General features: G+C 34.3%; 2 protein-coding genes across 4 annotated transcripts in view; both read right to left on the reverse strand.

The window, feature by feature from the left end:
* Positions 1-22,500, reverse strand: part of LOC137622369 (uncharacterized) — a 40,075-nt gene that overhangs the window by 9,436 nt on the left and 8,139 nt on the right. The window contains exon 8 of the mRNA XM_068352965.1: positions 9,620-9,624. Coding sequence (XP_068209066.1) covers positions 9,620-9,624 — 5 coding nt within the window. The remainder of the gene's footprint in view (positions 1-9,619; positions 9,625-22,500) is intronic.
* LOC137622368 (chitotriosidase-1-like) lies at positions 11,990-22,252 on the reverse strand. Of its 3 annotated transcripts, none has more exons than XM_068352964.1 (8): positions 22,034-22,155; positions 18,283-18,471; positions 15,622-15,670; positions 15,233-15,417; positions 14,473-14,659; positions 13,673-14,211; positions 13,392-13,535; positions 11,993-12,707 (listed from the first exon to the last, which is right to left on the reverse strand). In XM_068352964.1, the coding sequence occupies exons 2-7, from the start codon at positions 18,283-18,285 to the stop codon at positions 13,407-13,409; spliced, it is 1,092 nt and encodes a 363-aa protein (XP_068209065.1). In that variant the 5' UTR covers positions 18,286-18,471; positions 22,034-22,155; the 3' UTR covers positions 11,993-12,707; positions 13,392-13,406. The 3 variants fall into 3 exon arrangements, with proteins under 3 accessions (XP_068209062.1, XP_068209065.1, XP_068209063.1); XM_068352962.1 differs by having other exon boundaries at positions 18,283-18,449; positions 22,034-22,148; XM_068352961.1 differs by lacking the exon at positions 18,283-18,471 and having other exon boundaries at positions 11,990-12,707; positions 22,034-22,252.

Here is a 22,500-nt window from a genome sequence, read left to right on the forward strand (position 1 = left end):
TATATATATTAAATATATATATATATATATATATATATATATATATATATATATATATATATATAAATATATATATATATATATTATATATATATATATATATATATATATATATATATATATATATATATATATATATAAATATATTCTTATTTGTCTGCATCTTTTCCCATCTTTATGTGGGGTCGATGTTATATATATATATATATATATATATATATATATATATATATATATATATATATATATATATATATAGGCCTAAAGGTCACCCATTCGTGTATTGACCATACTTACTGTTTGTTGGAAGTCGGACAACCATCAACAGCTCAGACACATTGTATCTGAGCTCAAAAGTTGTTAAAGAGTCCAGGAATATAGTGTTTACAAATCTTTATCTTACAGTAGAAGAAAGGCTGAGAGATAAGGATTTATCTAAGGTGATCATATCAACACAGTACCTTCTTTTTCTTTTTCTTTTTTTTTTCTTCTTCTTCATATCCGTCTTCTTCTTCTTCTTCTTCTTCATTTCCGTCTTCGTCTTCTTCTTCTCCTTCTTATTCTCCCTCTTCCTCCTCCTCCTCCTCTTCTTCTTCTTCTTCTTCTTCTTCTTCAATTTTTATCTAACTTTATCTCGATAAGAGAGATATGTGATAAGATATTTCGCGTTTTTTTTTTATTTTATTGGTATTAATAACTTTTGAGTTTTATGTGACTAGTTTCTTTAGATGATTGTTCTATAAGAATAGTGACTTGGTTCAAAGAAAAGACCAAAGAGATTTTTGGAATGCATTTATTTGATAAGTTTTTAATGTTAGATAATAAAAAATATCAAATACCACCCGTCTTGCAGGTCTGCTGAGAGTTAAATCTTGTATACTAAATATTCTTGTTGATTTAGATAAGTAAAACTAGACAGTTTCATATAAAGAATAGAATAGTTACAATATTATATGAGATAAAGTCTTGTATCTTCACAAAATTATATAAAATACATAAAAACACAATGGTTAAAGTGCAATAAATTAATAGATTTAAAATGAATTAAGTTTTAAGCAATAAATTAACATCTCAACAACACTGCAATAAATAGATAAATATAATTATATAACTTTAATAAGTTAACACATTTAAAGCATAATTAATAAGATTAAAATATCGATTAATGTACTGAATTATCATTGTACCCAGAATTAGATATCACTCATTGACTTGAGATGATTATGTTGCATAAACAATAATAAATAAACAATTCTTCTTCACCTAAGGGGATAACTACTGCACTGTAATTGTTCTGTGGCTAATTTCCTCTTGGCAAGGGTAGAAGAGAGACTCTAGCTATGGTAAGCAGCTCTTCTAGGAGAAGGACACTCCAAAATCAAACCGTTATTCTCTAGTCTTGGGTAGTGCCATAGCCTCTGTATCATGGTCTTCCACTGTCTTGAGCTAGAGTTCTCTTGCTTGAGGGTACACTTGGGCACACTATTATATCTAATTACTCTTCCTCTTGTTTTGTTAAAGTTTTTATAGTTTATTTAGGAAATATTTATTTTAATGTTGTTACTCTTCTTAAAATATTTTATTTTTCCTTGTTTCCTTTCCTCACTAGGCTATTTTCCTTGTTGGAGCCCTTAGGCTTATAGCATCCTGCTTTTCCAACTAGGGTTGTGGCTAAGCAAGTAATAATAATGATAATGATAATAATGAATTAAATATACGTTGAAACAAGCATGACTTGTAATAGATTAGAAACTGATTCGATTCATAATTTGATTAAAGACTCATTGATATAGAAAAGAGAATTTCGTGTATTCTATGAATATCTGTGCCAGCTTATCTTGCAAAACCGGTTGAGGGTACACTTAGGCTGTCTGTTCTGTTTCCTTATTTCCTTTCCTTACTGGGCTATTGTTTCCCTGTTGGACACCTTATGGGATTTATGGCATCCTGCTTTTCCAGCTAACTATGTATCTTGCCGGAGCCTTTAGGTCTACTACTACTACTACTACTACTACTACTACTACTACTACTACTACTACTACTACTACTACTGTTATGATATAAGTGATTTAACCCTTTTATTACAATAAGGTTATCGCCTTTATCGCACCTCTCTTGTTTTCATTATACTGTACTTATACCCGTTGTTGTTTCGAACGTTCATATTGTTGAGCGGACCGACCCCCGGCCCCACCTTCCAACAATAAACGGGAAGCCATGATTTCGTCTTCTTATTGAGTTAAACCTCTACAAATGGCGACAAGTGAGCCCACCATGGATATGGGAAACCTCCCAAGTTGATTAAAGCAGACTTAAATATATTCACCTTGCAAGACTTCTGGTAGGTGCCAAATGCTTGTTGCCGACGCCGGAATTAGGCCATCGTGGTTATGCCTAATCGGATCCTGGACTGATGCCGCATGATTCATCGTGACTAGGCTGGTGTTGGATTTAAGGCTTTATGCCCTGTATGATGTTGCTGCAGTTTTGGGTACATGGTTCTTTAAGCCTATCATACGTTTTTGTTATCCTAACATACCGAATCGTCAGGTGTTTGTGTGCTAGGCTACATTAGCCTAGGCCTAAGTGTTTGTGAATAGTCTACTGGTAAGATTTCAGTATATGACCGCAATGTCGTCGTCATCGAATCAGATTAGAATTGATTGTTTTAATCCATCGAAAATTTCCTTGGAATTATGGTTAAGCCTATTAGAGGCGCATTTTGGTCATTTAAATGTTACTGAGGCTGATGAAAAAAAAAATGCCCTGCTTGTGTCATTGGGTACTGAGGTTTTTAGTGTTTTAGGCAATCTTTGTTCTCCTGATTTGCCCCACACATTATGGTGACTTGGTTCAGTTATTGGAAGGTCATTTTATTATTAAGAAGTTTGATAGCCTTCCAGCAAAGAAAAAAAAAGGAAGGATGAAAGTGTAAAAGAATTGTATGCTGATTTAAAGGTTCCAGCAAAGCATTGTAGTTTTGGCAACCAATTTGACAGTAAAATAAGAGATCAGTTATTTATGGCTGTAGATGCCGAAGTTTATTTTTCAAATTTAGTGGCTCTCAACATAGACCTCCAAGCAATGACCTCTCTGGCTATTTTGGAGAGAATTTTGAATCTGGAAAAAGCATTTGTGAGAAAGAGGAGGTTCAGTCACAGGTTCAGGTTGTGAGAAGAAAGTATGTAGGTTTATCTTGTCAACATTGTGGTTTCTCTCATGACAGCTTTTAGTGTAGATTTAAGCATTTATCATGTAATAATTGTCATAAAAAGGGTCATTTACAGAAGGTTTGTAAAGAAGCCAAAAGAGAGAGTGGTTATGGTACAGCTCAAGGTTCAAATCAACCGACCAAGAAGGATTTTAACAGTAAACCCATGTTGAATAGTAGGAAAACTGTAAAGATGGTGGAGGGTCAAGATGTATCACCAAGTGATGATGATGATAAATTGTTAACTCTCAGAGATCAAATCTATGCTGTTCATGCTGAGCAATTTTATTTTTCGTTTAATAATATGCAAGTTCCATTTGAGATTGATAGTGGTGCTACGGTTTCAACTTTGAATAAAGATTGGGTTGAGAAGTTAAATTTGAAAGTTGAACAATGTAAGAAACCCTTTCAGGTTTATGATGATTTTAATATAAAGGTTTTGGGAAAAGTGATTACTCCTGTTGTGTATTATGGATATGAGGTATCACAAGTCTTTTATGTTGTTGGTTCAAATAACACAAATTTATGTGGAAAAAAATCTAATGAAACATGTTGGTATTTATTTGGCAGGATTAGATGAAAGTACCAAGGTTAACAATGTTCATAATGTAAATGTTGAACAAATGTTTGAAGAATATAATGTCGATGTAGGCAAACCTATTTATAGAATTGTAGCGAAAGTTCATTTAAAGAATGATGCTATTCCAAAATTGGTAAAAGCACGCACTGTTCCATTTTACCATAAAGAAATGGTTGAAGTGGCCATTGATAAACTAGTTAGTGAAAATATTATAGAATCTGTTTCTCATAGTGAATGGGCTGCACCTATTGTACCTGTGTTAAAGGAAAATAAGAAAGAAATTCGCATATGTGCAGATTTTAATCATTTGAATAAGCAAATACAATGTGATAACTACCCTTTGCCTAAAATTGATGAACTGTTGTGCAGTGTTGGTAAAGGCAAAATTTTTTCTAAGATTGATTTGAAGAATGCATATTTGCAGATACCTGTTGAAGAACAAAGTCAAGAGTTTTTAGTTATTGATACACACAAGGGGATGTATAAATACAAGAGGTTGCCATTTGGCTTGTCCTCTTCTCCTGGGATTTTTCAAAGATTTATTTCACAGATCTTATGTAATAGTGAGGGTGTTGCCGTATATATGGACGATATAGTTGTCAGTGGTGAAAATACAGATGAGCATGATGAGAGACTCGGGAGAGTTTTAAAGGTGTTGCAATCGTATAATGTACAGATAAATAAGAGTAAAAGTTTTAAATATGGAATGTATTGAATATTTAGGTTACTGTATATCAAAAGAAGGAATAAAACCATCCCCAAAGAAGGTAAGAGCAATTTTTGATGCTCCATGTCCTACCTCAGTAGCAGAGGTCCACTCATTTTTAGGGAGGATTACATTTTTCTGTAGATTTATTATGAATTTTTCAACTAAATCAGCTCCATTGTATGATTTATTGAAGAAAGGGGCCAAGTTGAAATGGACAAAGGTTGAACAGAAGGCATTTAAATGTCTTAAGCAAGATTTTGTAGACTCTAAAGTGTTAGCAAATTTATCCCTTGATTGTTGAAGTTGATGCTTCACCCGTTGGAGTCGGATGCGTGTCATTGCAAAAGGTCCATGGAGTAGAAAGACCTATTTATTTGGCCAGCAAGAAATTGAGTCGTGCCGAGATGAAATATTCACAGTTGGATAAAGAGGGACTCTCCTTGATTTTTTGCTGTCAAAAGACTTAGATATTTTCTTTCGGGTAGAAAATTTATGGCCAGAACGGACCATAAACCATTGTTAGGATTGTTTGGTAAAGATAAGCCAATTCCTCAGAATGCTAATTCTAGGATACAAAGATGGGCCTTGTTACTTTCGCAATAAGACTTTGATCTGGTATATAAACCTGGAAAGGAAAATCTTATTGCCGATGCACTTAGCCGTCTTCCAGTAGAAAATGAAATTCAGTCTTGGGATTCCGGCCGAGTATGTAAGATTAGTGGAATTGCTGGATTTTGACGAAATTTCTTATAAGGTAATTAGTCAGTATAATAAAGATAAAGTGATGTCTCAGTTAATTAATTGTCTAAGATTCGGCTGGACTAAAGAAAATAATTTGTCTCTCATGGAATATTGTAATGTTAAAGATGAATTGTCTCTTCATGATGAGGTAGTGTTATACAGGAATCGTATTGTAATACCTGTAGAATTGAGGTGTAGGGTATTGACTCATTTACATAATGGAATAAATGCCATGAAAGCTGAGGCTAGGAAATGGGTTTGGTGGCCAAAGATTGACCAGGACCTTGCAGAGATGACAAAGATTTGTGATATTTGTTTTAAGAATTATAAACCACCACCAGCTAATACGTTGTCATGGCCTAATACAGGAAACCATGGTTTAGGGTCCATATGGACTATGCAGGGCCCATAGGTGGTAAATATTTTCTAATTGTCATTGATTCTTACAGTAAGTTCTTAGATATAAAGTTTTCTTGTTCTGCTACATCTGGTGTCACTATAAATTACCTAAGGGAAGTGTTTTCTAATTTTGGCTTGCCAGACATGATAGTGTCAGTTAATGCCCCCAATTTTGTATCACAGGAATTGGAAATGTTTTTGCAAAAGAATGTTATAAAACATGTGTGTTCTGCCCCGTATCACCCAGCCTCTAACGGTCTTGCAGAAAGATCTGTAAGGACATTTAAGGAGGGTTTAAGAAAATTTAAAGAGGGAGATTATACTACTAGGGTTTGTCGTTTCCTTTATAATTATAGAAGAACTGTACATTCGGCTACAGGAAAAGCTCCTACAGAGATTATGTTTAATAGAAATTTCAGAGGTACTGTAGATGTAAAACTGAAAGAAAGTAAACAATGTAAGGATAGTATTCCAAATGAAGAAAACATGTACAAAGTTGATGATGCTGTATTTGCACGTAACTATGGTAAAGGTCCACCATGGGTGGAAGGCAGAATTGTGGAAGTATTGGGGTTAAGAAATTATAAAGTGCAAGTACATTGTTCAGGTAATATGATATGGAAAAGACATTCGGATCAATTGATACATAGATATTTCGGTGACTTTAATCAGTCTAATAATGAAATATTGAATAATGATTATGATGGTCCTGTTGAAAGTGAAATTGAAACTGATTATACTGTTGTAACAAGTGTTCCTAGTGAATTAACAACCAATTCTAATATCATAGAAACAAATGATGTACCTTCAAGAGATATTATTAATGTACCTTCTAGAGATGTAAGTAATAGTTACTGTGATGAGTTACTTATGTCTTGATGCCCTTTATCAGAGGTGATATTTATGATGGAAACTCACAAGGTACAACTCAGCTTTACTGGATATAGCGGGACACACAACTAACAACACACACCGACATCTAGCGGTAGCATTAGGAATCATGTAGCTGTTGGCAGCGTTCTCAACAATATTAACATCATAATTATCAAATAATCATTAATAATATAACATCTTTTCTTCTTTTAAATTTACACTTATTTGGATGGGTTACCAGTTAGAATGCTACACTGAATTTACTTTGATAGGTTATTGGTTAGGACTACAATCAGCTCTAAAAGTTATTCACACTCAAAACATTGTACACTATGATGTATATGTGGTTGAACCTGTTCACAAATAAAATATTCATTATTGGTGCGAAATTCAACATGCCATTTGAGAAAATACACAACAGATTGCTACACTTCTTATTCATAACATTTATATGACGTTAGGGAAATTCCGCAAAACATCAATACATTTCATAGTCAGAATACTTAGAGGGTAATTTATTTCTGGTTGACCTTGTCTGTCTGTTACTTACAACTTCGTTTTCCACTTTGACAGGAGTTTCAGTTTTATTACCACTGAGGTCAATAGTTACTGGTTCATTTACCTGGGGCATATGCACATCACTTGGGGTTTCTTTCAATTGAACTCTATTCCTTCTAAATAGCTTACCTTCGCTTTCAATTAGATATGACCTCTCATCTAATCGTTCCACAACTTTTCCCTTTTCCCATTCCTTCTTGCCCAAAACATAAGGTTTAAGACGTACATTGTCTCCTTCATGCAAAATACTTAAATCTTTAGCATTTTTATCATAATAGAATTTACTCTTAGCATTTTTCAATCTTTTCCTTTCCTTAGCCAACTCTAAATTTACATTTTGATTTTCAAGTAACTTAGATAACATTGGTAATTTGGTACGTGTTCTCCTACCTAGGCTACAGTATACTGTGATGGGCTAGCATCTTTATCACTAGTAGGGGTATTCCTATGGTCCAAAATGGCTAGATAGGGATCTTTATTACTTTCAATAGCTTTTCTAATTAAACGCTTAGATGTTTTCACTGCCGATTCGACCATCCCATTAGATTGGGCACATGTAGGGCTACTTGTCCTATGCTCAAAATCATAGTCAGTTGCGAACTGTTCGAAATCCTTATTTACAAATTGGGGTCCATTATCACTAATCAATACACAAGGCAATCCATACCTAGCAAAATGAGATTTAAGTTTTCTAATCACTGTACTGGCTAATGTATTTTCTAGGTAGTCAATTTCCCAAAAATTGCTGAAGTAATCTACAGTTATAAGATAATTATGTTTTTCAATACTCATTAGATCAACTCCAACCTTTTGCCATGGTCGATCAGCAATTTCATGATTAATTAAGGTTTCCTTTTGTTGAGCACAAGGGAATTTATTACAAATTTCACATGATAAGATGTATTGCTTTATATCAGAGTTCATTCCTGGCCAATAGATACATTCTCTGGCTCTTCGTAGACAGCCCTCAATTCCTATATGTGCTGAATGGACGACCTGCATTATCTTATGTCTAAGGTTTAATGGAATGACTATTCTATTACTCTTAAAAATTAACCCGTCTTGAACTGAGTACTCATCCTTGGTATGACTATAGGCTTTGACTACATTAGGTATCTCCTCATTTCCTTCTGGCCAACCTTTCAAGATTAATGATTTCAAAATTTGCAAAGTCTCATCCTGGTCTGTTTCATATTTAATTTCATCAAGACGCTCTTTTCTTACTGGTAAATGTTCAAGCATGTTAACGTGCTCAAATTCACTTTCTTTATAATCGTCTGATGGCAAATAAGATCTCGAGAGTGCATCAGCCACATACATTTCCTTACCTTTTTTATGTATGATTTCAACATCGTATTGTAGAATGTTAAGCAACATTCCTTACAGTCGCTTGGGAGCATTACACAAGGGTTTCAAAACAATACTGGTTATAGGTTTGTGGTCACTCTCAACAATTACTTTACGACCATAGACATACTCATGAAATTTCCTAAGACTAAAAACAATTGCAAGTGTTTCCTTTTCAATTTGTGCGTACCTTTTTTCGGTTTCTGATAAAGCACGGCTAGCAAAAGCAATTGGTTTGCCACACTGTAATAATACTGAACCTAGCCCATTTTGTGAAGCATCACACTGTATGCCAAGGTCTAAGTTAGGGTCATAGTACTGCAGTATTGGGGCATTAGTGATTAGCCTTTTTGACTCTATGAGAGCTTTTTCCTGTTTTTCTGTCCAATTCCATTCGGTATTTTGGTGAGTTAATTTCCTTATTGGTTCTAACACCTCAGATAAATTAGGAAGGAATTTACTTAAGTAATTAAACATACCTGTAAACTCTTTAACACCAGTTACATCAGTTGGTGGTTTCATATTCAGGATAGCTTCCACCTTTTTAGGGTCCGCCATGAGACCTTTACTTGTGATTTTATGACCTAAGAAAGCAATTTCAGATTTTCTTAATACGGCCTTAGACTTATTAAGTTTTATACCCTTGGCCTGGCACCTTTCCAAAAATTTGATTCGCTTACTATCATGGTCTTTAACGGCTTCCTCATGCGTTTCACCTACACCACAAATTAAAACATCGTCAGCAATACATACAACACCATCGAGATTCTCAAGATTCAAGAGTAACTGTTTTTGGAAAATCTCACCACTAACATTTAAACCAAATGGCAGTCTGAGCCACCTGTATCGACCTAAAGGGGTTTGAAAGGTGGTTAAAACACTAGATTCTTCATCAAGAACACAATGCCAATACCCATTGGCCAAATCAAAAGATGAAAAAAACCTTTGCCTTTGACAGTTGGGGTAGAATATCATCAATTACAGGGATAGGATGGTGTTCCCTTTTCAACGCCTTGTTTAAAGCTTGTGGATCAATACAAATTCTTAAATCCTTATTTTTCTTTTCAGCTACAACCATCCGACTCACCCAGTCAGTAGTTTGGTCAACTTTAGCTATTATCTTTTGTTTTTCCATTTCATGTATTTTCTTACATACTCTGTTTTTAAGGTTAATTGGAACTCTGCATTTAGGAATCACCACTGGTTCTGCATTTGTGTCAATGGTTAGTCTAACCACATTTTGGAATGTACCCACATCACTATTAAATACATTGTCATATTTATCAAGTACATCTTTAGTTGCAGAAATATTTTCATAATTCACTGTAATAAGTCCCATTTGCTCTGATGTTCTTTTACTTAATAATGGAGTGTATTTACAATCAACAACCAAAAATTCAAGGTTATATTTCTTCCTATTCTTGCAATTTCTAATTACTAACCTGCATTTTCCCTTAGGCCTAACTGTGTCTAAAGTCCACACTTCTAGGGCAGTGTCACAAGGCTTTAAATTGACATTGGGAATTAAATATTAAGGAATTACATTTACGCTAGCTCCACAATCTACTTGAAATTTGATTACTTTACCATTAACTTCAAAATCAGCTTCAATTAGCTTATCCTTTTTACTACACACTCTAAGCAAATATTCACATTCAGATTCATCTGAACTGTTCACATCAAAGTCATTGTCATTACCTGATACATAATTTATTTTCCTACTTTTGCATTTAACAGCATAATGATTAAAATTACCACATTTTATACATTTCTTACCATGAGCTGGACACTTTTCCTTACGCCATTCATGTTTTTCCCCACAAAATTTGCAAGGGCGCAACTTACTCGTAGGAACACTGGGTTTACTGGATTTAGGCCTACCTTCATTATTTTCATGCCTAGGCCTACCATCATGGTCTGCGTTGTGTTTGCTATCAGTAGTCTTCTCCCTTCTAGACTTTTCTCTCACTTTGGCCACACTGTCATTGGTCTGGCGAGGAGTCGACTTGATGACGTCCATCTGCCTTTTGCTTGCTTGAAAGGCCACACACAAATCCAATGTTTTCTCAAGGGTAAGGTCTTCGACTTCAAATCATTTCTGACAAAGCTTGTCCTCAGTACATCCAAACACCACTTGGTCCCTCAGCTGCTTGTCTCGTTGGTTACTATAGTTGCAGTCCTTCACAAGAATCTTCAATCTAGTAACGTAGGTTTCCAATGTTTCATTTGTTTCCTGCATACATCTTCGAAACTTGTACCTTGCCACGAGTTCGTTCTTGCGCGGAGAGAAATAGACGTCAAATTTCGCCAAAACATCCTGCAACACATTGGCTGGATTAGGGTTACCAGTTGCTGGGACTGGAAATTCAAGAGTTGTATATCTGTAGAAGTTCTTCACCTCCAATGTTTAGAGGTAGGGCCACCTTAGTCTCTTCAGGTTTATTGTCCTTTTCAGAAGCAAGTAGATAAATCTCGACCGTTGCTTAAAAGACCTCCATTCACGTTCGTTGTCGGCCCCTAGGCTAGCAGCGAATTTTGCTGGGGCTGCAATACCTTCCGTCGACGAAGCCATGTTTGCCGGTTAGGGATGCTCAGTATTTTTAGGCTTAAAACACAATATCTAAAAGGTCTATACTGCACAATATTTGCTTGGAGTGTTCTAGGTGTCGTTTTTAATCCCGTCAGCTGCCACCATGTCTTGATGCCCCTTATCGGAAGTGATATTTATGATGGAAACTCACAAGTTACAACTCGGCTTTATTGGATATAGCGAGACACACAACTAACAACACACACCGACATCTAGCGGTAGCATTAGGAATCATGTAGCTGTTGGCAGTGTTCTCAACAATATTAACATCATAATTATTAAATAATCATTATGAATATAACAACCTATACAGACTCCAGTAGTGAAGTCACAAAGAAATGTAAAACCGCCTGATCGTCTTAATCTATATTTAAGCGTTTTGAATTCATATAGAATTTTCAGGTTCCCTTGTTTAAAGAATTTTGATGATTTATTTTTTACATGTGATGTTTAAAGGATTTTGATTTATTTTTTTATTTGCGATTATTGCAAATTCTAGGGGAAAGGAATGTTATGATATAAGTGATTTAATCCTTTACTTATGATAAGGTTATCTCCTTTATTGCACCTCTCTTGTTTTCATTGTACTTATACCCGCTGTTGTGTCTCGAACGTTCATATTGTTGAGCGGACCGGACCCCCACCTTCCAACAATAAACGGGAAGCCATGATTTCGTCTTCGTATTAAGTCAAACCTCTACAACTACTACTACTAGTAATAATAATAATAGTAGTAATAATAATAACCTGTTGATTTCCATCAACAAGATCAGTTCGTTCCTCAATAGGTGTTAAAAGACCAGTCACAGCTTTTCCTTTCCTGGTTCCATAAAAGTTCTGGAGGACACTTGAAGTAATAGATCTGATCCCCTAAGCATCGGTAGAACAAAGAGCAATTACTTGGGTCTCTGGTGTAGCCTGTACTCTTGCACTCATTGATGTTCTGGAGCTGCTGTGGTAACTGGGGGTCTGGTTGAAGAAGAGCTGGGTTTTGTTGGTGATGTGGACCTTTCTGTAAGTGCCTGGGTTGAGCTGCGAAAGATGTGGCGGGATGTTGCAAGGACAACCCCCACACCCTTGAATCACTCTAACAGACAAATATCTCCACAAAACAAACTCCCCTTACGTTATCTAAAACCAGACTCTTAGATAAAAGGACAAAATAAACAAAACATATCCTTAGAACTATATTTCTTAAAACTAAAATAATTAATACCAAAAACCATCCACAATCAAAATAAACACAAAACTAATCAAAAACAAAATATATAATTAAAAAAAAAAAAACTTCCACAATCAAATAAACCCTAACAAAACTTAAAACTACCCGCACACCAAAACCAATATTTGTATGTTTATATATTTATAAGGCCAGACACTCGTCCAAATGAGCCAAACAGTCTTAATTAACGGCACACTGACACAGCTCGGTGGCAAAACGGTAACCTTCCCACTACTCAAAGCACTTTTATTAAGTGGTGAGTGGAGCAATCTATGGTGGTTAATGCATCTTCATCGTCATCATTATCATCATCATCATCATCATCATCCAGAGAAAATTCCTCCAAACAGGCAAAGTCGTTACCGATTGTATCCAACTTCAAAAGAGCAATCAGTTCCAAGTCCTTATCACAAGCCAAGTCATTACCAATCAATTCCATATTCAAGGAAAAATCTCTCAAAAAGGAGGAATTACCGCCTGAAAAATGAAAAAAAGAAGAACACTTACGAACACTCCTAACTAATAAACTATTGCACTATAATCAAACATAAATAATAAACTGTCCCTATCATTCACAATCATGACAAGCAAATATAAACAAAACTGTACTTACTGTAAAAAAAATAATTAAACACTTCTACGCTGGTCGAATCAAATAAAGTATATCCAGCATTCACACACACAACCGCCTCTAGCTTCAGTCAAATAAAAAAGCCATTCATCCAAGACATTCACCACTGCCGTAACCTAACTAAAACATAAACAAACAATCTCATTTATACCAACAGTCTTTCTCACAACAAACAATCGGTACACTAACTACCTCTCTCTCTCTCTCTCTCTCTCTCTCTCTCTCTCTCTCTCTCTCTCTCTCTCTCTCTCTCTCTCTCTCTCTCTCTCAAGATTTGGCAAACAAAAAGTGAATAAAAATAAAACAAAAATTAATCCTCCACAAAGAGATACTTAAGTCAATCCAATCTTCAAAAATCTGAATTGAGAATGTTTGGTACATTTATCTAAATAAAGGGAACAGAGCATGACTGATACGTTTGGATAATTTCAAATTCTTATGAGGTAATGTAACAAAGAGTTTCATGACACCCAAACATTACAGGGACGATAAGATAAGGAATATCAGATAAGTTGAAACTATTTTCTTACCTAGAAACCAATGGGTTACCCAAGGGTTTTTACAATGGCTCTGAGAAGTGGATTAACGCCAGCTCTGCAGGTTCCGCGGAAGTCGTCCGTAACAATATCCCAGATCATAATACCTCCCAGTCCTTTTGATTTAGCATACTGAGCCTACGAGAAAATAGTTACTTTAGTTGCAGTGAATCTTAGTTACACTGGTTAAAATCTATAGTACAAACAAGGCTATACTAGGCCATGATCATCAAGCAACTCTATGATCCAGTTAATTAATGGCTATTTGGTCTTACCTTTTCAATAACTGCATTAATATCATCATATCCAACCCACTGATTTCCTTTGGTAAGGTAAGGTCCAGCTGGATCAGAGACTTTGTTCCAGCCCCCTTGTTCATGAGCTGAACAGATTTCATAGTAAGCCATTGTGCCTGCTTCCCCCAACAGTGGCCCTGGATTTCCAGGTCCTGACGCAGGTGCTCCTGGATTTGCATCATTTCCAGCGAGTGTCCAGGATCGCCCGTAGAATGGAACACCAAGAACCAACTTTGAAGCCTTTGCCCCTCTTTTGATCCAGTGGTTGATGGCAAAATCAGCAGACAGTTCTTGGGGCTGTCCTTGAGCAGGATAGAGTGGTGCGTGGTTGGCAACTTGTTTTTCCCAGGATCCGTGAAAGTCGTAGGCCATGACGTGGATCTGGTCAAGAGCAGCGGCTACGGTAGGGACGTCGTACCCTTGGTCGATGACATTTGACCCTGCTGACACAGCAGCTGTCAAGAGGAGGCCGTGGGCATTGAAGGCTGCGCGAAGCTCCTTCACCCAAAGGCTGAAACCTGAAAATGAGCAATTTAGTTTTAAATTGATTGAATGATTTGAGGTTTTCTGGCATCCTGACATCTAAGATTAGTTGAAGAGCATTTGCCATTATACATATAAGAAGTTCCATTATTTGTAAGAGAATACACACTTGAATTATTGGCATTGCTCATAGTTATTATCAACGTTCCATTTGCCAACAGTTTCAAAATCTTCGACTAGCTTCTGCAGTTTGTTTTCACTGTTGCCAACTGGCAAAATATTACATGTAAACTAACCTTGTTTATCACTTGCTGAGCTTTGGTATGCTGGATATTCCCAGTCCAGGTCAAGTCCATCAAAGCCATATCCTTTCAGGAACTGGACGGCATGGGCGACGAAGTCTGCTCTGAGCCTCGGACTTGCCACCAAACGAGAATACTTGTCTGTCCTGGAATCAGTCCACCCACCGAGAGCAAGCAACATCTGTTTATGATAGAACAATTCGTATGAGTAAATTCTCTCTTATGAGTTTAATCGCAGAAGGCTCCCTAACTGAAGTAACAACTGAAGTCTTGCAATTTGACGAAATATTGCACTTGGTTTCTGTATTATTATTATTAATTGCTAAGCTACAACCCTAGTTGGAAAAGCAGGATGCTATAAGCCTGAGGGCTCCAACAGGGAAACTAGCCCAGTGAGGAAAAGAAACAAGGACAAGTAAAATATTTCAAGAACAGTAACATTAAAATAAATATCTCCTATATAAACTTTAAAAACTTTAACAAAACAAGAGGAAGAGAAATAAGATAGAATAGTATGCTTGAGTGTACCCTCAAGCAAGAGAACTCTAACCCAAGACAGTGGAAAACCATGGTACAGAGGCTATGGCACTACCCAAGACTAGAGGACAATGGTTTGATTTTGGAGTGTCCTTCTAGAAGAGCTGCTTGCCATAGCTAAAGAGTCTCTTCTACCCTTACCAAGAGGAAAGTGTCCTAATGAACAAACAGACGAGAAAGATATTACTAATCATATTGAGGAACTGTTGAGAAACACCTTTGCACTGGGATTCCTGCGACGTAATTCAATGAATTTCCTGTAGTTTGCTAATCCATCGTTTTTGTCCAGATAAGAGTCATGTTCTGTAATCCTTAGGGTTGCAGCGTCCAAGGTTGCAAAAGCGTAGATTACATGTGTGCATAGTTCTACAGGTATGTCGTCTACGCTGTATTTTGCAGCGCCTGTTGAAGTACGGATAGATAAGTTTAGATTTTTAAAAGGAAAATGTAGAAGAATGTACATCTGTAGGCCTACCTATAAAAAGCAGATGGTTTGACTCTTCATAAAACCCTTACAAAAGTAATAACTTATATGTAGTAAAATAGATACGTTCTAAAAATTCATATATACATTTATACACTTATAAAATGAAGAATAAATTTTACCTGTGCGATAGTGGGCCCAAGACGCATAATAACCGACCACTTTGTTACTCTGTAAGGAAATTAGAAATTATTAAGTTTACGTAGATTATTTCAGTGTGCAATAGGATAAAAGAGTAACTATCAGCAACTTATGAGATTAATATGCATTATGAAAATAGATAAGACGAAAAGTTATATTTATCTAGTCCTAGGCACCAAATGAGAAACTATCTTAACATGTTGAGTTTAATAGTAAAAATTAAATAACTTAAATAAGATATGCAGTTAAATATCAATATATTATTTTAATATGCAATGATATGAAAATTAACTATCAACAAATTATGAGGAGAATATACAGTATAAAATTAGATGAGACGAATTTGTATTTATCCAGTCCTATGTACCAAAATAATAAGGAACTATCCTACCAAGTTGAATTTATCAGTAAAAACAATAACTTAAATAAGTTATGCAGTTAAATATCAATATATTATTTCAACATACTGTGATTTAGTAAAATAAATATCAACAACTTATAAAATTAGATAAGACAAATACCGTACTTCCCGTGTCATAAGACGCACCTTTTTTCACGAAAAATTCCCCCCAAAATCACCCTGCGTCTTAACACTAAGAAAAAGTTGTATAGGGAAATTTGACACACCTCAAACACCAAACTATTGACATACAAGCACTCAAACTCATGAGATAGAATATAAACCTACAATTATCATTCATAGAATATAAATTAATTCATTTTTATATTGCACTTCATTTTATGAACTACAGTAGCAAATTATTTGTTTATTTTGGTAATCAGCTGATGTCTCGCTAGTGCCCGGTCAGACCAAGCGCGGCTAGCGGCGAGGTTAGCGGCAAGATGGTCCAGCTAATAATTGAAACCTTAGGTATCTTATGTAGGTGGCCAGATAGGAGGCGCGGGAAGCCTCAAGCCGCTGCAGTTGCCGCAAGACTGTTTCATGTTTTAAAAAATCGCGGTGGCTTGAGCGTCTTCACCCAAGATTACGCCATTTTTCATCAGTTCCTGAAGGGGTACGCGTTCAATTGTTCGTTTCCAGCCATTACTAATCAACAATTTACTGGGAGGTGTTTCGGAGAGCAAAAATGGATTAAATAAATGGAAGTTATGGAAATCAACTGCAAATGGATGGTAATAAAATAGTGGGTAGGCCTACGCTTTTTTTGTGCTTTGCAACCTATTTAATCAACATTGTTTTTTATATATATATATATATATATATATATATATATATATATATATATATATATATATATATATATATATATATATATATATATATATATAAGATATAGAGAAATTTCAAATGTGAAAAGAATCGTATGTACATTTAAACAATATATCTTATGCAAATGCTAGTTAATTCTGGAATGAAAAGGACTGATTTTTCGTGAACTTTATCATACTTGAAGCAATTACAATAGCTGGTAAGAGAGAGATTGAGGTTGTCTATAGTTCGACGTTTGCTTTTTGAGTCTGAATCCAGGAAGGATGTTGCCATCAAATAATCAAAAGACTTGTGAAATATGCAGATATTCATTAAATCTGTCGCCGTACAAACGAGACTGGCAACATTAATTTCAAAATTAACTTATTTTCCCTTCTCTGTTTACTAAAATCGTGAATCCAGACTCTTGTGTAATTTATTGTTCAGATTAAAATAACGATTTTCAATCGGAAGTAATTTCCTACTCAAACACCATCGTCATGTTTACGAGGAAGGCTATTAGCTGGGAGTGAGGAGCAAGAGAGGTGTGGCGGTTCTGGTGTGGCGACCCAACATTTCGTCGCTGGCTTGCCGCCGAGTCATGCCGCTAACCTCGCCGCTCATCGCACTTGGTCTGGCCGAGCCCAACCCCCTTCCACAAATAAACACGCCAACTAGTGGTCTCGTAGCAGACGACACGATGACATTGTTGTTTATTCAGTATATATCTATTTTCTCATATTTTGTTATTTTGTAATAAAGCAATATATTGATAATGACTTTGTTGCCTGAGGTCCGAAATAATACAAACTGACAGTTGCTGAATACGACTTTGGAACAAAACTTCTGTTAGTTGAGTGCAGTATTACCAAGTTAGCAGAAAAGTAACTAGACCCAGAATCACATAAAGAGTAGCGAAAGTATTCCACCTAAAATAATTTATTGATTTCTATAATCAATAACTACATTTTGTGTGAATATTTATAGGGTAGGCTATATGGGAAATTTTGGAACTATCACTAGAATTTTACATCTTTACCAAAATTTTATAAAGAACCTTTGGCAATGTTGCTTTCATGTAAACAACACTTGAAACACCAAGCACTATGAGTAAACGTGTAGTTGTGGTGGAAACTACGATTGGTTTAGTTGTTTCTTATAAGAATATGTAATAGCATTGGGATAATTCTAATAAATATTAACTTGAACATTTCATAATACACCCAAAATAAGAAAAGTTACTGTGCCAGACAATAATCACGCTAGAGTCGCTGACCATGGATTTCTGCTAAGAAGTTTTTAATTTTTTTTTTTTTTTCTAAAACTGCCTAGCTTATTTAAGGGGGCGTCTTACCACTTGTAGCGTCTGATCACACGGGAAATACGGTATGTATGTATCTAGTCCTACGCACCAAATGAGAAACTATCTTACCATACTGAGCTTATTCGTAAAAGCTTAAATCTGTAATGCAGGTATAAAATCTCTACCAAGACACTGAACTTATTGATAAACTTGAGGAAGACCTTCTGATGCATGTGGCCCATCTGCCCGTCCTTATATCACGGCCTCAGTGTTGCCAGATGACCTTGGCAAAATTTCTGTATATTTTGTTAATTTTTTCTGTAGATTTAATGAAATTTCCGTAGATTACTCATATGTACTTTATTAGTCTTTTAATACAAATATTCAAAGTTACTGATGCATAACTAAAAAAAATAGCATAAATTTGATCCTTCTACATGTACAGACAGGCTTTAACGTAATTTTGTAGAATTATGTTTTGATGTTTAAATTTGCATAATTAATATAGATGTTAGTCCCTTCATATGTAGACACACTACCATAATTTTAGAGATTATTAAAGCGACAATGCAAAATTTTCTAGGCCTAGAAAGAATGACACTAATGAAAACAAAATTATTTGCCATAATTAAAGCTTATGTACAATTCTGGCTTTACCCTTTAATGATAAAGGTACTTGACAAGTTATTAGTAAAACAAAAATATTAGTTCACCTATTGTACTCATAATTACTACACTAGACTGGGAGATATGTTGTTGGAAATGACCAGAAACGTTCCCGAGTAGCCCATCAAGTAAATAACACATATTAGTTGGTATGGAACATGTCCGCATCGAGACATCTAGTAATGCAATCGAATTGTCCCCATAACACACAGTACATCTAAGTTTATCATTCCTATTCGATTTAAACTTTTGTTTTTTTTTTGATGTACAGATATTAGATTTTAAAGATTACTGCTCTATCAGGGCAGTTTCTTGAGAATTTCTGAGTCATGTGCAACAAAATCCAGTAGATTTATGATGAAAATGAAAAAAAAAAATTCTGTATTTCTGTAGATTTGTGGGAAATCCAGTAGAAATACAGAAATTTCTGTAGATCTGGCAACACTGCCCGGCCTGACAGCCCTGGTTCCTGGTTCCTGGTTCCTTATTGCTCACTCCCGCAAAATAAGTTTGCGGGCACTCTATCTCTTTATAGATAGGTGCAAAGCTTCTAAGCTTATTCTTATTATTAAGTTTATATCATCTGTGCCTTAAATAAATTAATCTCATAATGAGGTTCACAATCTTTACTTTTATTCCCTTATACTTTGAAATTGGATATGATAACACCTTGCTATCATCAGTTTTGGCAACCTGTTGTGGTAATCAGTTTGGGCTTCCTAAACTCTTCTTTTATATTCATTGCCCTATCTATAAATTCAGCCAGATCCCTGCTAGGATTTTTTAGCATACCTAAACTTATTTCTACATTCTTCAGCTGTTCTAACTTTGGGCATAAAAATAAATGTTCGGTGGTGTCTTCTTCCTCTTTGCATAAATCACACAAATTGTCATCATATTTTCCCCTGAAATTTGCTTTTAAGTTGAGCATATTTAATCTGGAGATTTTGACGTCAAGAGATGATAAGATAGGTCGTCTGGTTGTCTTTGCATCAGCTCCCCCTTAAGTGATTTTTTTAAATTTATTTATTTATTTTTGCAGCTTATTTTTCCTAGATTACGAAATGGTGGGGTATTTCGTAGTTAGGAAAATTAGATAGATAATCTTATTGGATTGACGTAATAGTTGTGTGATGTTTTATTCATACGGAGAAGTAATATAAAGTTTTAAGGATATTGAACGAGCATCTATGCTACGTAGTATATGCAGTGGTAGTAGACCGATATATATATATATATATATATATATATATATATATATATATATATATATATATATATATATATATATATATATACACACACACACACACACACACACATATATATATATATATATATATATATATATATATATATATATACACACACACACACACATATATATATATATATATATATATATATATATATATATATATATATGATATATAATATGAATGTTTATGTATGTATATATGTATACCTATAATGACTGTCATATAGCCTTACTTATATCGTTTCTATTCTTCCATCGTAAAGCCAACCTTTAAAACTATTACTTCATAATGTAGTTATTTTCCCTGTTGGAGTCCTTGGGCTTATAAGCATCCTGCATTTCTAAGTAGGCTAATAATAATAATAATAATAATAATAATAATAATAATAATAATAATAATAATAATAATAGCCATAGTCATACTTAATGCTTGGAAATACGTATACTTAGAGAGAGAGAGAGAGAGAGAGAGAGAGAGAGAGAGAGAGAGAGAGAGAGAGAGAGAAAGACTTCGAAAATCTGGGGAAAAATTAATATGGAAAAAATTTAGGTTTTGAATATTCTGGTATTTAAATTTTGCAATAATATCTTCATTGACGTCCGACATTTTTTTAATCGTTTGATTATGAAAAAAATATGTTTATGGAAAAAGTTTTATTTCTTGGAGTGCGTAATCCGTAGAGTTAATTTTGTCTGGAACTAATCTATATTATTATTATTATTATTATTATTATTATTATTATTATTATTATTATTATTATTATTATTATTATTATTATTATTATCATTATTATATCTGTTCCACAAGCCACATAGGACATCTAAATCAAAGCATGAAAATAGAACTAACTTAAAAGGAAATAAACGAAAAAAAAATTGCCTCATAATTTTCCGTTGATATCTGACTTGCAACATTTGATATCAGAGAGTATGCAATATAACTCTTTAGAACACATTGAATATCTAAGTCATTTCCACTTTCAAAGATATGATTATATTTTGAATAATAAAGATAAAAGATATTATATAGATAAGGTTGATGAAGTGCTGGGTGGAAAGGAGAAGCTCGTGTGCATCTCTGGACTCGACCCTACCTAGTTTTTCGAGTAATGGGTGTAAATGATTGAAATTAGTTTTTATTTTCTCTAAAATTACCTTAATTTCTCGAGTTTTAATGGTTTGGGAGAGAGAGAGAGAGAGAGAGAGAGAGAGAGAGAGAGAGAGAGAGAGAGAGAGAGAGAGAGAAAATGTAATATACCGTAGTGTGTTTGCGTATATATATATATATATATATATATATATATATATATACAGTATATATATATATATATATATATATATATATATATATATATATATATATATATACAGTATATATATATATATATATATATATATATATATTTATATATATGTATATATATATATATATATATATATATATATATATATATATACATATATATATATATATATATATATGTATGTATATTTATTTATTTTCTTTGTAATTCTTTAACTGCTAACTTAAATAATGTTAAAAATTGGTTACTATCGAATAAATTGACCCTAAATGAGAGAAAAACATATTTCATAATATTTTCTTTGCGCAAAGTTCCCGGTAACATAAGAGTTGCAATAGGAAATCACACTCTTGACCAGAAGTCCAGCGGAAAATTTTTAGGAGTAATGTTTGACAATAAATTAACCTTCAGTAAGCATGTGGATATGATAGTCAATAAAATTTCCAAAGTTACAGGTATCATATATAGTCTAAAGGATTATTTCCCGCTATATATATTAAAACAACTCTACCACTCTTTAATATCTCCTCATCTAAATTACTGCATTACAGCGTGGGGGAGTTGCAGTAGAAACGTCCTGCAACCGCTAATCGTTATGCAAAAAAACTGGTGATAATAATAACTTCGAGTGATTATTTAGCTCATACATCACCTCTATTCCGGTCTCTCTCGATTCTGAAGTTGGAGGACACCTACAAACTCTCCTTAATGAATTTGATGTTTCAAACACTTTCGCTGCATAAATATCCATCCATTAGACAAAAAATAATTCAGGTACAATCAGCACACCAATATGGAACAAGAGACTCTAACTTAACTCTTCCCTTCGTACGTGTAAAGAAATGTGAACAGTTTTATCTCTATCAGGGAGTTAAACAATGGAATACTCTGCCTGCTTATCTAAAGGCATTGCTTAGCATTCGATCTTTTAAAAAATCATATACTAATCTGTTATTATCTGTGTACTAAGTTTTATTAGTAGACATTTCTTCATGACCTAACCATTAATGCACATTATAATGTTCTTAGTTCTTATATTGTTAATTGCTTGTATACATTTGTAATTCTAGCATTTCAACCATATCAATGTTTAAATTCAAAATTTGCACTGTTTATTAT

Source organism: Palaemon carinicauda, chromosome 29, assembly GCF_036898095.1.
Source record: "Palaemon carinicauda isolate YSFRI2023 chromosome 29, ASM3689809v2, whole genome shotgun sequence".
NCBI lineage: Eukaryota > Metazoa > Arthropoda > Malacostraca > Decapoda > Palaemonidae > Palaemon > Palaemon carinicauda.